Genomic DNA, 17396 nt, shown 5'->3' with positions numbered 1-17396 from the left:
AAATATAAAACTTTCGAACATAAACAATTCAGTTCATACTCATTTAGATGCTTTGCAAACCTAAATGTTGTTAGATCGCGAAATTCAGAAGCACATCGTACTTTAAAAAGTATATATAGAAGTTCAGTTGTTTAAAAATGTAAATAAACCGCATGATACGTTCACTTTGTCTAACTCTTTGGATTCGCGCTTATACTAACTCCCTTAATCCTGTGAATCAGACAGGATTAAAGACGCGACCAGCGAATACAGGAAAATCAATACACACCTCAAAATTTAGCTAAAACGAATATGAACTAGATTTTATGTTCAGAAAAATTGAAATCATGCGATATTTTGGGGAACTTTTACATCAGAGCCTTGGAGCCCTCACATTTTTACCTGCAGCTAGAACCGTTGCGCAGAAAGGACATAATTAACTTCCGCTCAGTATAATATGACATACGTCAGTGAACCGGAAGTGCATATTCACTAACTTTTCCAACTTCAAAACGCCATATTCCAAGAACCACATCAGGAAGATTTACAATAAAGCTCTCACTATACTATAGTGTAGCAATATTGATCTGAAAAATAGGATCATTTTACGATATGAGATGACTAGGCTATGGTGGTATTGGAGTAAAATATTGGAGACTGACTTGCTGAGACAAAAAAGCGGTTACAGGTACTATGTTTAGTGTATGTGTATTAAACCTTGTCTTTAAGTGCTTCCTACAGAGCATTTACTCTCTTCACAAACTTATATGCATCAGTTATTTTACAGTATGTATATATATATATGGAGAATAATAAAAATTAACATGGCTTTGGAATTTATACTACGTGACTTTCATTTAAAGGAAAGACCCTTCAGGTCTGGACATCAGCTCTGCCCATACTAATGCAGGCCCTCTGATTTGAGCTAGAGATTGCTCCACTTTGCATGTTGAGGATTTTTTCTGGATACAAACTCTAGGTAGTATATCAATAAATCAGATTGCAGAATAGCTCATATACAGTGAGTAGCTATATTATAATACACAATATGACACCACCAAATTGTATTAGATGGAAGATACCAGTAAAACAACTCCTTTGCATATAGTTTGGACTGCTGCAGCATATATACTCCCCAAGAAATAATAGTAAACCATTGGCATGGAATATTGGTATGCTAAGCATTTTGACATTACAGTATGCGTAAATCAATGCACTATCCTAGTTTCAATTAAGCACTTCCTGTTTTAGTCGAAGATAATAGCTGCCATGCAGTGAAATTAGTCTGAGAATGCCCATTGGCTCACAAGCATTATATTTTTTTTATACAACATTATGCCTGCATGCATATGTACGCATGCACAGCTATGATGTAGGCCTGAAAAAAAATAGGTACGCAATACAGGCATAGGTGATACCTGAAAGAACCTGATGATTATGTGTGAGCAGAAGAAGAAAATAGGTTTACTTAACACTAATATTTTTTGTGAATTAAGAAACCAATTTAATTTTTTTTTGTTTAAAGAACATGCTTTAATATCCTTAAGAAAATTCCCAAAAGCAAAGGAAATATATGAAATTTCTTTATAATATCCCAGTTTTAGGGAAACTTTGATATGTACTGTGAATATAAGTGAAACAAATATATAATTTACTACAAAATTTAACGAATTCAATGTAACAATCATAAAACTGATGCTGTTAATTAAGATAAAACTGACAAAGAAGGTACAGGTCTATAATCGATCCCTACGCTTTTATACACCAGAGTGCAATTAAAACAATTAGATCAATTAATAAGCTTTCCTGATAATCAGTACATTGACAATATAGCCAATTTGATACTTGACAGGCCGAGGTAAAAGTCAATCATACTTTTTACATCCTAATATTTTTTGAATACATTGATTTGTTTGTTTCATATATCATAGCTAGGTCACACTTGCTATAATTAACTCCCAACATCAATTGTAGCACAGGGTAGCATAATGTGGATAGCACATGATTTTATCATCTACAAATATTGAGGAAAGGTATTACTAATAAAATACTAGTGGATTCACACAAAAATATTTGATTACACTATTTGTTCTTTAGATAGAATGGGCACATAAAATTGTATTCAGTTGTCTCTACCATGTTAATTAATAAAGGGGATATAATCCTTTGTGTCCCTCACTCTGGTATATGTTGAAGCACATGGGCTTGCATGGGTTTTAAAAACAAACGCTAATGGGCAAATCAACCATCTGTTGTTATGACAAAACACAGCTTGATATGGTGAGTTTTTGTACTGAATTGTACTGACACTAGAACAGTAGAACTAGAGCTAGAAAGTCTATAGAACTAAGTGTCCATACATTTTCTCGCTTTATTTGTAATATATACATTTTTATAAAATGTATACATAATACGTACGGTAAAATTGAAAAACCGCGTGTATAAAGTCATAAATAATAAAATAGCAATCACCTCCAGGTTTAACAGTTCATCGTCCCGTTTTATTAACTGTGATTTTATAGAACCAGCCTGAATTAAACCATTGAATTTATTGCTGCCGAAGGCAGCTTCCTATTCTTGGCAGGGTAGGGCGGTAGGCTAACATTTCGCCAGAGTTCATTCGACCCAGTCTTTAGCGCGACGTATGTATTTGTGTGAGCGGTATGTAGTCAAAATCTCGATTTGTAAATGTCCCTCTGTCCGAGTAAATTTACGCGAAATGAAACGTCACACGACTCACATTTCTTGCCGTCATTGCTATTGTATATTGAGCATGAACTCGTCTGTATTTGTGTATGTAGTCAAAATATCGATTTGTAATTTGTAAATGTGTCTCTCCGCGTTTATGCGAGATCATTGGTATTGATCATGAACTGGCAAGTTCGTTTACGCGTAATGCACGGCTGGACGCATAGACATGCATTAATCATTATAGTGAGGGAGAAAAGATACACTCGCACAAATAACAGAATACTACGTAAGTGGACCGAAATATAACATAACTTTTATAATATATTTTAATTAACCAATGTTTAAAATTAACACAACAATTTTCAATTTTCAACTCAAAAAAGTACAACAATTTTTCCAAGTGGCAGGTATAAAAACATTTAGAGTACTCCTCTAACAGTCCAAATATATTAGGCCTTCAACAGCAATTACAGTAATGTTCACTTGTGATACATGTTCAGCCAAAATACCCAATTTAATGTTCACTTGCTAGGTGCATTCAACAACAATAAAATAATAGATTATTTAGAACTATAATAGATTATTTAGAAATAGATGCCCAAGTAATGTTCACTTGTTCTGCATTCAACAACAACAGTAATACTGTAGTAAATAGTGTAATGTTCACTTGTGATATATAAATTATTTAGCAATGCTCAACATTTTGTACTTTATTACTTAATCGCATACTTTGTTACTTCTACAATAACATTGGTCTATACACCGGGGCCAGTCGTCCAAAGCTAGGTTAGCGCTGACCCTGGGTCAAATTTTACTCAGCTGTTTTGGTTCATGGTTCTGCACCGCTATTTCCAGAACTAACAATATAAGATTTATCCACAAAATATTTATGGAAAAACGTGTTCAACTACATAAACGAGCGATTAACTGATGTAAAAATTTGAATTTACCCAGGGTTAAGCTAACAGGCTTTTGAACAACCGGCCCCTGGAAGCTATCCAAAGTATGAACATCAAAATTTCGTCACTCTCATGTGATTCACTCTATAGCTCGACCAATGAAATGGTACGAACACCACATTTTGACAAGTGGTATATAATAATTCTGCATAATTCACGCGAGCTCGTGCGTCCTCTAGCCACGCAGCTATTTAATTCGCGTCACAACAAAATAAATTGTTATATGTAGTTGCCGAATGACAAGGTTTCAAACTAATCACGGTTGCAAATTACCCATGGCATATTCTATTATGATCCCGGGAGGATGAATATGTCTTTAAAACAGTAAATCTTTAAAAACTTGAAATCTTCAATATGTAGGTCTCCGCAACTATTTGCAACATCCATACCCATTAACGGAAAAGTATATGATCTAAAATCGAAAGCCGATTAGCAGAGATAAATTTTGAACAACGTTAACATGCTCTACAATACAAGTAAATTTTACTCCAGAGGATTATATAGATCAACGATTCAACTTGGCTCCATAAGAAAATACTGAACACACTCAGGATTAAATAAAATATTTAAAAATTCAACTAGGAACTGGGTTAAAATAAACTGCCTTTGTACATGACCCTTCGTAGAGAATTGCATAAACCCATAAACTACCTTCGTGAAGAATTGCCGTTAGAACGAAACCGACATCATGCTTTCAGGCATCATTAATTTCTAGCCAACTCAGTATAATCGGAAAATTCTTTTTGTTGAAAAAACAAAACGTAGCGTGAACCAGTCGTTATCTCATACGCCCGGTCGTTTCGTACCCTTAGTGATGGTCGTTTCGCCGGCACCCAAATTGTAGTCCTTTCGTATAGTCAAATGCTTGATGACGGCTTTTATTGCCATCAGTTCTGGATATACCATACAAATAATAGATATATACAGGGTGTATCAAAAAAAATGTCCCAAATGTAAAATTTCCGTTTTCCAGGATATTTTGCAGAATGTGGCAAATTTTTGTGTTCCTAGAGATAGTTAAGACTTATCTGGTATACCTAGGCCAAGTTTGGTTTTTCATTAACAAAATTATGTTACCGGGGGTGGTTCCTTTCCACTGATATTGAGAGGGCTTGCGCGCAAAATGTGAAGCTGAAATTGAGATATTATTTAGCTGTCTAAAAGTAGGAAAGCTTTTTAATAAACTGTCAAAGTTTCAGGAAAAATAATGCATACTGGGAGCAACGCGCGACCCCTAAAGGTGACAAATATTTCATTGCGCGCAGTGGATTAAATGAATGGTTGATTTTAGCGTGACCGATCTCATGTAAGGCTGGGCAAATGAATAAATTAAAGCGAGAAACTGAACACAAAAACAAAGCGATTTATTCGTGATGTTAATCCTCAGCATGTCCACCATTTCATTCTAAGCAAACTGCTGCTTGTGTGAGCATACTAAACCTTGAACAGCGAACCATTTGTCTGTCGATTCGCCTAGATTTGCCGGTGGTAGCGTAGGCGATTTGCAAGAAAGAATTTCGAACGAAATGGATAATTTGAGGCAGGACAGACAAATGTGGTTCGCCGCTCAGTGTTTACCATGCTCAGACGAGCCGCAATTTGCTTAGTAAGAAATGGTGGAAATGTTGAGTATATACCAGATAAGTCTTATCTATCTCTAGGAACACAAAAATTTGCCAAATTCTGCAAATTATCCTGAAAAACGGAAATTTTACATTTGGGACATTTTTTCTGATACACCCTGTAGAGTGCGTATCTCGCTAAATAGAATAGAAATACCGGAAATTAAAATAAAAAACCCCAAAACAAATCGATCTTTGATATATTGCACAATTCATGCCTAAACGCAAATTGTCATCATATGTGCATGTGCCTCTTGTGTCAGAGGCTTAGAGCTCTACGCCGACGCGTGGTCATTAAGGTAACTAGAAATACATGCATGCATGCAGCAACCCCTCGCCATTTTAAACGAAGCAAAATCTTTCGTGCGCTACCCAGACCTAACTTTCTACGCTAATAATTTATTATGAAAAAACGGGTGCAAATTTTTCGGAAACAAAGACAGTCGTAAAGGTGAACAGAAATCACCTTTTTGCCTGCTGCATTACGTTGCAATTTAAGTGAGTGTTAAACATTTCTATATAGCTAAACCTTTAAATCATCAAAACAGCACAAGCACTAAATTATCATAGAAGCTCTCAACGTAAAATGTTGTTTTTCGATTATCTATTTTACTCAATGTTTTTAGTGACTATATAAGCTGCAAAGTGATATTTGTTTCATCAAAACTCTGAAGTACACTTTTGAAAACACTTTTTAAAGTTTAAGTGATGATGTAAAGCCTTAAACGGTCGGTTAGCTCCTTGTTAAACGACATACCAAGATCGTACTTGTCAAAATAACACTGCATTCTTACAGCAAACACTGAATAACCTACTTCAAAGATTTTAAACTACGACTCGTTCCTTTCAGTGCTGTGACACAGAGGAGAGATTGACAGAGAGTCGACTCGCGGCTCCACGCGTTCCCAATTTTTTACTCGCACGCGCTAGTAAGCGTTTACACCCGGTAAGCTCCGAGCATATTTTTAATAAGGAAAAATAAAATTTTTGCCAGTAAAAATGCAATTAAAAAAAATTTAACCGCTATGGCTAAAATGTTCCAAACGTTTTTTGTAGTGTAGGGTAAGAGCTAAAATATTTTTTCTTTAGAAAGCCCAGGGATAATATGCTTGGTGAAAAATTTAACCGCTATGGCTAAAATGTTCCAAACGTTTTTTGTAGTGTAGGGTAAGAGCTAAAATATTTTTTCTTTAGAAAGCCCAGGGATAATATGCTTGGTGAAAATTTGATCAAAGAAGTTTGAAAAATGACTGAAAAAGTATGTAATCGAAAAGCGACTCTGCTTGAGAAGTAAAGATACATAATTATGAATGTTTTCAGTGAATGTTTGTATCATCAAATGGTAATAATTATTAAAAATTTGATATCCTCTGCGAGTTAAAGCTATATAACGCTAAAAACGTTGTTTTGTTTTGAAATGTTTTGCAATGTATTTTGTCAATATTTTAAAATTAAAACGCGAATCTAGAGGTATTCTTTGAAATTCGTCCTTTATTTTTATTCCACAAATATGCAAACGCTCTGCCTGCTAGTTGACAAATAAAAAAAAAGCAGCTCTGACAACGTTTCACTTTGGCAAACACAATTTGACAATTCGGGTACAAATATGGCAGCCGACAAGGGTAATCAGAACTCACTTACAAAACAAGGATTTTAATACTGCTTTTAAAAACAGCACGATCATTTGAACCCAACAAAACAAACAACTTACCGTTAACCTCCAAAATTTTAGTCCAAAAATGAAGATAATCCGACCCAGTTAAAAAAAATCAATTTTCACCTTTGAACAGCGTTTTTTCTATACTTTTGGTATTGAAATTTGGGCGAAAGAGCTTACAAGAAGAGAATCGGTGGTTTGCGTGACGCGTGGAAATGACGTGGGAATGACGTGTATTTGCCAAAACTCGGGGACGCTCGCATCAGCACTAAATCGGTAGAGTCAAGCCTCTGTCCATATCTCCTCTGTAGCTGTGATGACCTGTAAAATCTTTTAATACTGTATTTGACTCCATGATTTCATTTATATTTTTAAAAAGTCGATTGCAAAATGACGGTTAAATGCTGACGCTCTCATGCATGCTCTTTTTTTGTCTTAGCCAATCAGCAAGTTGTACACGACCGTTCTTTCTTCGTTCAAATTTCGCGCTTGCGCACAACTACCATGACCATTGAACGTCCATGACATTTGGGCAACTTTGGTTCGCCTTTGTTCTGTCAGAATACCCGGGTGTAATTCCTAATCTCCGGGCGGGATTAGTACCCTCGCACGGCGCTTAGAGCCGGCTCCGGGATTAATACTGTATAATTTTTTTATATAATATATGGTATTCTAATTCAAGCGTTGACAGTAAAAAAAACACTTTATTTGTTGACTTAAAACTCTGTGATTTAAGTTCTTCGTTCGGTAGACAGAAATTTATCGCTTTGAAAAATTAATGGTCAAAAAGTCTACACCCACACTTAAGTCTTAAGCGCAAATAGCTATGTGGTACTTTCAGTCTGCAATGCTTCGATCTTTTCCCAAGGATGCAAGATGTGGTACCATTCTCATTGTAAGAACTTGTCTCTAAGAGATTTAAAAATTTTACAAGACCTAACCGAAAATTATCGTGTAGAATGTGTTGGTCATGTCTTCGACTTTTAAAACGCGCCCCAACGGCTGACATGTGCGACCCGTGTTGGGAGGCAAGAAAGTGCTGCCAAAATCGAACGAACGTTTACCAGGAGCGTCAAGTATTTTGACAAAGACCATCGGATTGGAGTTTGGAATCATTCTGAGTTCAGATGTTGATAAAATTATTGTCGTTTACTCCCCCTCAATTGAAGAATATTCTAAAAAAAATGCCTGCAGCCGTGGATATAATGTATATCAAGTGATATATATGCCTCACATTGCTGAGAATATTTATTCCGGCTTCAGAATCGTAATAAGATTTGTCATTGATTTCAGGATTACTAATTTTCCCATTTTACCAATTTTGGGGTGTTATTTCCAGCTGTATTATTACCTCAAAATCGACGTATTTTCCTATTCAGGATTTATTTTAATATGGGAATGGTCCATTGACTTTGGATTTTACATATATCCATGTTGATTACCCAATTCCTGAAGTATATGGAAAGGGTTGGCATGTGGTTGGAACGGTGTCTTAGTTTAAAGGACATTGGCAACAGATTTTTTTATTGCTTATTCTAAACATATTTAATGAGCTGACCATGAATATGCTATTATTCGACCACCAAATATTACTGTTTTCGATTTATACCCATTTTTCTTTACCGGGACTGCGTTTATCAGCCGCCATCTTGGCCCAGATTCACAAAAATTATATATTGCGCAACTTGACCGTCGTGACGTCATCTGCAGGTAAGAGCAAAGCAACAGCACATGTTTATATAGATGAACTTGTTGTCTGGGTGTTAAAGACTTAAAGTCCGAAAGTTTCTTTATTGTAATGGAAACTATTCATAAAAACCAGGTTGATGAAGTTTTACCGTACCAGCATGAGCCAGAAATTGGCGAAAAGTCCCAAAATTTAAGCGAGTATAGCGATTCGGACGTTGATAGTGAATCGCTATCTTCTGACGAAGAACACGACCATATATTCGAAGAACAAAATGCTTGGCGCTTAGAGTCTCTTGATTGGTGCAAGTGTGGCAATTGTAACTTTATGTCGAAAACTATCGAAAGTTTTTGTTGCCATGAGAAGGCATTGGAGTATAATGAGTATGATGCCCTACTTAACGAAGTTGAAACGCTTGGCGAAAAGTGTTTGACAGCGCATAGTGATTTTATTAATAACATGCTCGCTGAAGGAGTTCTAAAGATCGATGTCTGTCGTTATCTTGAAGAAAACTGGCCAGTTGACGACGAAGATTTGGAAAGAACTCATAAGCTGTATCGACTTGTATCGTACCAACGATGTTCCCGCTGGATATTCCAGATTTTAGGCAGAAAGAATCGAAGGCCTTTTTCTGCTTGCGTCTATTTGAAAATACGAGAACAATTTGCATCGCCCGAAGGACTTTACACTCATTTTAAATATTCGAAAACATGTAAAAGGTTAGAATTTTTATCTCACGTTGAAAATTAGAACTTTTTAATGCCAGTTTATATAATTTCAGAAAAATCACGTATTTAATATTTGGAGAATTACAATCTTGAAAATAGTATATCCCTATATATATACTTTACAATGATACCCGCATATAATATAAAAACATTTCTAAATAAATTTTGCCAATCTTGTCAATTGATAAATGTGATTACCAGAAATTTATTCATAAACATAAGCAAAAAAATCCATTTCAATTTGATTGCTTTTATAAATTGCCTTAATTTGCTTAATTTTTGGATGAAACATACCTGGTACTGATATATAGGCAGAGAAACTAAAATTCTACTATAACATGAACTGTTTTTATCCAAACTGATATAATTCACATTTCGTAGTCAATCAAGACCTATTGATACACTTTTCTTGTTTACATTTACAGTCATGAATGCAAAATTTTTTTAGCCTTGCAATTGCACTTTTTAGTTGCACATTTCCCTTTGCATACACATTTTGGCCTGTTTAATTCTTGTTCTCTATTTTGAACAGATGAATGAGTATCTTGAGGGACTGCTGGTTTGCTAAACCGGGACTTTCTTCTGGCTACAACCTGTTCTTTCAATGGTCGCTCTGCTCCTGCCAAGTACTTCTCAACTAATGATGGTGGTTCAGGAGGAAGAACTTCATTGGCATGAACTTTGGCTTTTTTCAAAGTAGGAAGCTTTGAACGCAATGTAACAACTTCACTCAAAATTGTGTTCACATATTCTGTAACAAGAATTTCAATTAAATTAGCATTTTATCATACTCAACCTGCATGCATGTTGTATGGAATTATATATATGATACTCACCATAGGTTGGTTTTTCTTTGAGTGGTTTGGCAACAGCCTTTTCTCCCTTAAATGCCTTTGGGTAAGCAATACTCCATCTTAGCTCCCCAGCAGCAGTTTTGGCTTGTTTTCTAATGCTGTTCTCGTTGTAGTGTAAATTGGAACAGTATAACCTATCAAAATAATTAATGACACATGGATAAGAGTAAACTATGCATGAGAGCAAACTATTGCTTATGCTGTGCAGGCATCAGGGAGCCAGTCAGAAAAACGTACCTTGCAGTTAGTGAATGATAGGAAAAATATGTGTTTTTGGATGCAAGCAAGTTATCAATGGAGTGTTTTGACTCTAATCCTGATGTCTGATGATACTGTGAAAGCTTACGAATTGCTGCAATTAGGCGGGGCCTGGTCATCATCTCAGTAAGCTTTTTATATGGGGCAGAACCTATAATGTGAAAGCAATATACCATTTATACCATATTTCTTTCTCTTACCACTGACAACACCATGATGAGTGCATATCTATAGACACAACTCCACAAAGTTGGTAAAAACTTATTTGCTCTACCAAACACCAAATGAATTAAGTATCTTAAAATTTCCCCAAACCTGTTTTAAGCCAATCTCTTTCCAATGTTTCGTGAAGACATTTTGTAAACAATTTGTTTTCGGGATGTTCATGTATGTTGACAATATGGTTAAGTAAGCTGAGCCATTTCTCCTCTCTTTCATCAGCATTTGTGCTTGAGTTGCCAACCCAATATATATGGTTAATAATAGACTGCAGTACAAATACAGTAAGATGAGTTAAAATAATGGCATTAAATAATGTTTATAATAATAAGTTTTTTGTATACATGTTGATCTGCCTTTGTAGTGACTTGAAAGTATGAACTTGATTTTAATATTATTAAATATATCCTGTGTATTTAATTGGTCATTGTAACTTACAGCAATCCATGGTTGAATTTTTTGGAATTTTTTCTTTTTGGCAACCTTTGTCAATTTTTTCTTTTCCCCTAAAAATGATTTTGGAACATTATTGCAATAAGGAAATAATTAGAAGGTCTTTCCGTATGGTCTAACTAAAAAAGAGAATCGGTTTTGCACCTTTCGCTACATGCCACACATCATAAGAATGTTCAATCTCTGGCTTTTCATTCGCCATGTAGCTTGCTGTTTGAAGATGTCGATCCGTTACCAACTTTGACACTTTGACATTATTATCTTCTAAACATTTTAATTGGCGTTTCAACGATTCCAACTCCATCGCATTGGAGTTTTTCACTTCCGTGGACTGTTAAAATAGGAAACCATAGAAGAAAATTACATCACTGTTATTTTTGTAACACTGTCAGGCTAACAATTTATAAATTTTGAACTTTTCAGTACCTTAATGACTTGTGTATCCAATATGACGTTTCTGTCAACATCCATTGTACTGCCCGATCCAAGAAGACCGGTGTGTCCAGGGCTATCGACACGCATATCTGAAGCAATTACAATCGATCTTCCTTCGACCTCTTTCAGCTTCGAAGTTTGTTCCTTTTTCCAAACTTTAAAACTGATGGAATGACATAACATTTCAATATATTTGACAATTCTCGTTGCTTTACGTTAGGAATCCTCAAAGCAGAAAACAGTCTAAGAACTTTGGATGATTCCAACCCTGTAGCAAGGATACCAGAAGCCAATAAAAGGTGAAATATGGGCATACAATTGTTTGTTGGGCCTGTCGTCCACTTTTGTATATGGTTTTCCTCCACGCAACAAGAGCTAATAACATTGCAAAATGATCCTATCTGGCTTTCGATGGCAACGGTACAATTAGCACCACATTTCCAGCATTTACCAAACACTTGCATGATGGAATCTTCGAACACGATCAATTTAATCTGTTCTTCTGGTAATTTCCCCGGTCTCAGTAAAACACGCCTCTGGTCTGGTTCTTCTTCGTCCGTGCTCTCCGTTTCATTCGATGTTTCCTTGCCTGGTACGTACTCTTCTTCTTTTGAGGAAACTTCACTGATACTGCTGCTGTATTCCTCGGGGTGGACGCTGGTTTCTATCGTGTCATATGTCGACTTCAACTGAGTAGCTTCATCCAGTTGTGCCTGGTTTTGGAGGCTCTCCTGGTTAGGTTGTATATTTAAGGTTGTCGATGATGCGTCCGAAATGGTTTGTGTTGGAGTCGATATCATTTGTGGTTTAGTTGTAGTTTGAAAGAATGTTGAAGTCGCGTCCATGACGGTTTGAGTTTTAACTGAGTTCGACATGATGGTTGTTTGTGTGGACTTGGAAGAGGTATGTGGAGGATTGAGCGCTTCGGTGGTCTGTGTTGAAGCCGTGCATGTCATAGATATTGGGGCATCTTCTTGTTCACGTTGCTGGACGTCTAATTCTTCACCGCTTTGTTCGTCGGATGTAGACGCCTGCTCCTTTGAGGTTGAAGGTTGTCCCTCCGAACACATCTCCAAAATCCCCTAATAAACATGCAATGTAGATTAGAGAGAAAATATTTCATTTTCAAAATCCGTTTAGCAGTTATAAAATATACCTTTTTTCGTTGTCTTCTCAAGGTATGTTCTCTCGTCTTAATGCTTTTCGGTTGGTTGGAATCTGCTAAGGGCTTGTTTAATGTTGGCAATGCATCTCTTTTTAAACGAACCGAAAACTTTTCTTTGCATTCTATTCTCTGAAGGAATTGTGGTGAATTTCCTGGTTCATACGCATCTTCGTTAAAGTGCAGAGAACATATTCTAGTGCACGAAGATGGTGAAAAATATTTCCGTTTACAAAATTCTATCCACGCCTTTCTTCTGTATTGCTGGTCGACTGATTTTCCACTCGGAAACGAAAAAAAATGGATACCACTATCTGTTTTACTGCTACTATTACACCCGTAAACTGGGCAATACATATTTTGCTAGACAGTTCAGCCAAGACTGAATATATGACTATGGTAGGGAAGTAACATGTGTGGCGTTTACACGAGGTGCGCCGTTTGCCCGCTTTGTTCTTTGCCGCGCGTCAGCTGCAAAAACAACTTGCGGAAAATGATAAATACGACGCCACGGTCAGCATGCATTTTGCCAAATTTTAACCAAATGCCCGTCCTTTTTCAGAATGATAGTGCTGTTTTCGGTATCAGACGAGATTAAGATTGGATTATAGTTATATTCTTTAATATATATTCATCCTATAAGATGGTTTTATGATTTATAAGACGAGTGCATTTGGTGAAATGTGATATGTCAACACACTGATTTGTCTCTCTCGTAGCCGTGCTAGGTCGTTTTGATCTTTCCAATTTTCTTAGATGAAGCCATGCCGCCCTATGTAAGGTGTCGTCGGCAAGAGTAATTAAATGTGTCTTTTAGCATTCTTATTCTCATTCTGTCTAAGAGTAGCATTTTGTTAAAAACATCTTATTTGCTAAACTTTAGCGCGTTGCGAAATGTATTCTCGATTCGCGCGTATGACATTTTTATAAAGCAGCCAGAAATCATTGCTTTACGACCCAACGTTTGCGTTTATCGCATCAATGCGGCAGAAAACTTTTGCTGTTGAATACATTTTACTTGCTTCGCGGTAAACTCAATATTAAACTTTACTACATCTAAATTTTTACTCATAAAATGCTTTGGGCACATATATTAATACAGGCCGGTATATTTGTTTACCTGCACATGACGTCACGAAATATTTCATGCATAAATTAACATATTGGAAGCCTTTCAAGATGGCGGATGTCTAATAAATTTAGGAAGACTTTCCAACAACGTTTCTTCACAATTAAACGCTTTGAAAAGCCCGTAACGACAAATTAAGTATTTCGCAGATATATATGTTAGATGTAAGCAATAAAAAAATCTGTTGCCAATGTCCTTTAACTTTGTAATTCGGCTAATATAATTTACTGTGTTGTGACGCGAAAGAGCTGCATGGGTAGAGGAAAATTTTAATATAACACGGTGTATTCCTGCATGAGCTCCACCGCAAAGATTGTCAATATTCGCTGCTTATACTTTTTTATTTCCCGCGCTATATTCTGCTTTTCTTTTTATTCAGGTATCGATGATGTGGTGATGATTTACTAAGATATTCAAGATAGGTTTAGAAACATGTCCTCCAAACACCGTGAGAAAATTAAAAGTTTAAAGGCACTGGATGATTCCAAGTTGTTCAAGGTAGTAATTGCCACGGTTGTATTAAACTAAACTAAATGCACTAAATTTAATGGAACTAAGTTCTTTGTAACGTAATATTTCGAAAACGCTATGTATACTAATGATTGACACAAGAGCCTACATCATCAACTTATGAACGTATGCTTGGCTTTTTTTTCCTACGATGTACCTGTACGACTGATGCCTGTTTCAGACGTTTCATGTGCCGAATCAAATGCAAATGAACATAAAAAAGACTTGTTCATTAACATTTAGCGCATAACAAGGCCCAAGTGTCAAGCATGAAAAAGGTCACTTAAATTAAATTGATTGTGAGTGTCGAAAATTACAAACATGACTTACGCGTGGATGTTGCAAAAAATGATTCTATTTATAATGCTAAGCACTATACAGAGTGTCCCAAAAAACCCCCGAAACTATTGAATTCACCTATTGTTAAAATTTAAATGATTCGTTCGCGATTTTTCGCCCATGGGGATTAACACAACTTATAAAATGCCAAATAGGCCTACAAAAGTAAAAATTTGCTAGATAAGAAAGAAATGTCGAAGAACATCGTGATGAGCTATAAATTTAAATATTGCTATCCATATTTGTAAAGTGTTTTGGTAATAAAAAATCATTTGTGGTTATACAAATAAATTTTACTGTCATCGACCCATCATTTTAAACATTTATCACTTTATATACTTGTGGGTCCCATTTTATTACTTTATACACTTGTGGTTCAAATTCAGCTATTACATTTTTATAGGTGATTTCAAATGTTTTGGGGTTTTTTGGGACACCCAGTATTTGCTACCCAGTATGGTTTATGACATTTTGTAAAGATATTTATTATTATAGTATTTTTTAATCGATTTTCTGGAACGAGATGTTGAGACCTTTCCCAAAACATTCCCTGACGTGATTCTTGTCCATATTTAAGTGAATGTCGCAATGTCGAAAAAATGAGAAGTTTTGAATAATCGAGAAATACTGAAAAGCGCAAAAAATAGTACGAAGAGGTCCCTCGCTAATATGCTTTTTTCAAGTTAACTTTTGACAAATTAACTTTTGGCAACTTAATTTAGCTACTTCTGAGAAAAATTTCATTTCGTTCGCGGTTTAAATAGCCGTCACTTTGCATCGCTTTTTAAGATATCTTTTAAGATATCAAATTTACATTGGGTACTACGATCTTGCTCATCCACAACTTGAGAATTTTAATCTCACCCTTCAACAAAAACTTTTTGTTTCTCGGCAAACGCGGAGTCTTTCCCATTCCTTTAAGGCAATTCTCCATTAGTGTTCGCTTCACCCGCGCGGGCGAAGCGGCTTTTGAAATTCTGTCCATGTGACCGTGACGGGCCTGAAAAACAAAGGGCGCTTCGCCCGCGGTGGCGTGGCGGACGTAAAGGACAATCGCCTTTACGCATCACATTCACATAGACCACGGCGTGAGGGCGACATATACGCGTTTCAGCTCTCGTGTTTTACAGCACAATGATTCGACGTAGGCTTTAACTAACTCTGGATTCCGGCAAACTTTTCTTCAATCAATGATATACTTTATGTGTGTATTTTATAGGCCGAATCACCAGTTAAGTACTTTTCTACAGATAAATCCTTTTCGCTCGGGAGTGGTTCAATGGGCACATGTGTTTATCTTGGTGTTATGGAAGATGGTAGTGAAGTGGCTATTAAAGCAATGATACTTCAAGTATCTGAAGAAATAGCAGAAAATGAGAGAAACATTCTATCTCTAATTCAGACAAAAAATTCGCAATTTGTTGTAAACTACCGACATTTTTTTCGAGACAAGACTTTCATGTATTTGGTTATAGATCTTTGTGAAGAGACGCTAAAGGATCATGTTCGTTCCCAAAGTCCAGACGATCTGCGAAAACATGCTCGACGTATGATTAAAGAGATCTTATCTGGTCTGGAATTTCTTCACAATCAAGGAATTTTGCACAGAGACCTTAAACCGTCCAACGTCTTGGTCGACATTGGGGGTCATATGAGATTGGCAGACTTTGGAATAAGTCGTATCTTAAAGGCAGAGGAAACTACAGTTTTACTAATGCAAAAGGAACTCCAGGATGGATGGCTGCGGAAATAATTGAAACAATAGATCACGAAGTGAAATGTCGCTTTAAAAAAGTCTGATATTCAAGTTTCTGGAATGATTGCATTCTTCATTTTAACCAAAGGTGATCATCCATTTGGTTCTATTCATGATCGCATGGGGAATATTATGAAAGGAAATCCTGTAAATTTACAAGTACTTAATGATAAAGATGCCCGAGAGTTTGTTTTGAAGTTGATCTGCCATGAAATTGAAAAAAGACCGTATGCTTTTGAAGCATTAAGGCATTCTTATCTTAACGAAGATAAAGATTACTCAACGACATTGATTTCACAAGATATTGATCCGCCAATGGCAAAGAAAAGAAGGAGTGATGGTGATCATGACGGTGATGATGATGGTGACGGTGATCGTGATGATGATGACGGTGATGGTGACGGTGATCGTGATGATGATGACGGTGATGATGATGGTGATGGTGGTAGTGATGGTGATGGTGAAGGTGAAGGTGAAGGTGAAGGTGAAGGTGATGATGGTGATGATGGTGATGATGATGATGAACATCATGATGATGAAGATGATGATAATGATCATGACATTTTTCAGGATGAAGCATATGATTACAGTAACGAGGACGACCATTCACCAGATATTATTGACAAGTACGATTATGACGAATATGATGACGGCGATGATGATGATGACGATTATTCTTCTGAAAATGATGAAAATCATCATTCTTATGATGACGAGCATCATGATATGGACAATTACGAGGATGATTCCCATAGCGAAAACGACTTTTCCGGTGAAGAGGAATCTGAAATACATGATGATGTTTATGATATAGATCAGGGTGAATATAATCACTCGGATCCCGACGAAAACGAACTTCCCGAAGAAATGAGTCTTAGCTCAGAAGAAGAGGATACATTTTACGGAGAGGAACTTTATTAGTTAATGATTCATCTCAATGATTCATTTTTAGTGCAAA

At 36.2% G+C, this 17396-nt stretch overlaps 4 protein-coding genes across 4 annotated transcripts; 2 read left to right on the top strand and 2 right to left on the bottom strand.

Annotated features, from left to right (window-relative positions):
* Nucleotides 1–490: 490 nt before the first annotated feature.
* Nucleotides 491–16435, top strand: LOC114538502 (cyclin-dependent kinase 20-like). Its single transcript, XM_028559679.1, has 4 exons — nt 491–667; nt 2077–2259; nt 14213–14331; nt 15902–16435. The coding sequence occupies exons 3-4, from the start codon at nt 14266–14268 to the stop codon at nt 16433–16435; spliced, it is 600 nt and encodes a 199-aa protein (XP_028415480.1). The 5' UTR covers nt 491–667; nt 2077–2259; nt 14213–14265.
* LOC114538490 lies at nt 8632–10007 on the top strand. Its single transcript, XM_028559670.1, has 2 exons — nt 8632–9314; nt 9856–10007. Exons 1-2 carry the CDS (start codon nt 8707–8709, stop codon nt 9857–9859), a joined length of 612 nt encoding a protein of 203 aa, XP_028415471.1. The 5' UTR covers nt 8632–8706; the 3' UTR covers nt 9860–10007.
* On the bottom strand, nt 11192–11646 carry LOC114538491. The gene is made up of 2 exons (XM_028559671.1): nt 11534–11646; nt 11192–11438 (listed from the first exon to the last, which is right to left on the bottom strand). Exons 1-2 carry the CDS (start codon nt 11627–11629, stop codon nt 11223–11225), a joined length of 312 nt encoding a protein of 103 aa, XP_028415472.1. The 5' UTR covers nt 11630–11646; the 3' UTR covers nt 11192–11222.
* LOC114538503 lies at nt 11668–13197 on the bottom strand. The gene is made up of 2 exons (XM_028559680.1): nt 12699–13197; nt 11668–12624 (listed from the first exon to the last, which is right to left on the bottom strand). The coding sequence occupies exons 1-2, from the start codon at nt 13059–13061 to the stop codon at nt 11668–11670; spliced, it is 1320 nt and encodes a 439-aa protein (XP_028415481.1). The 5' UTR covers nt 13062–13197.
* Nucleotides 16436–17396: the final 961 nt, after the last annotated feature.

This window comes from Dendronephthya gigantea, unplaced genomic scaffold (assembly GCF_004324835.1).
Source record: "Dendronephthya gigantea isolate DGI-Jeju-01 unplaced genomic scaffold, DenGig_1.0 000186F, whole genome shotgun sequence".
NCBI classification, from domain to species: domain Eukaryota; kingdom Metazoa; phylum Cnidaria; class Anthozoa; order Malacalcyonacea; family Nephtheidae; genus Dendronephthya; species Dendronephthya gigantea.
This window is presented reverse-complemented; position numbering and strand designations above follow the sequence as displayed.

Bases quoted from the DNA above. Each gene is read 5' to 3' on its own strand.
- LOC114538490 (XM_028559670.1), top strand. From the start codon at position 8,707: ATGGAAACTATTCATAAAAACCAGGTTGATGAAGTTTTACCGTACCAG.
- LOC114538491 (XM_028559671.1), bottom strand. From the start codon at position 11,629: ATGCGTGTCGATAGCCCTGGACACACCGGTCTTCTTGGATCGGGCAGT. The intron at 11,439-11,533 runs GTACTGAAAAGT...CTATTTTAACAG, and splicing joins TGGATACACAAGTCATTAAG to TCCACGGAAGTGAAAAACTC.
- LOC114538503 (XM_028559680.1), bottom strand. From the start codon at position 13,061: ATGTATTGCCCAGTTTACGGGTGTAATAGTAGCAGTAAAACAGATAGT. The intron at 12,625-12,698 runs GTATATTTTATA...CATGTTTATTAG, and splicing joins TGAGAAGACAACGAAAAAAG to GGGATTTTGGAGATGTGTTC.
- LOC114538502 (XM_028559679.1), top strand. From the start codon at position 14,266: ATGTCCTCCAAACACCGTGAGAAAATTAAAAGTTTAAAGGCACTGGAT. The intron at 14,332-15,901 runs GTAGTAATTGCC...TGTATTTTATAG, and splicing joins ATGATTCCAAGTTGTTCAAG to GCCGAATCACCAGTTAAGTA.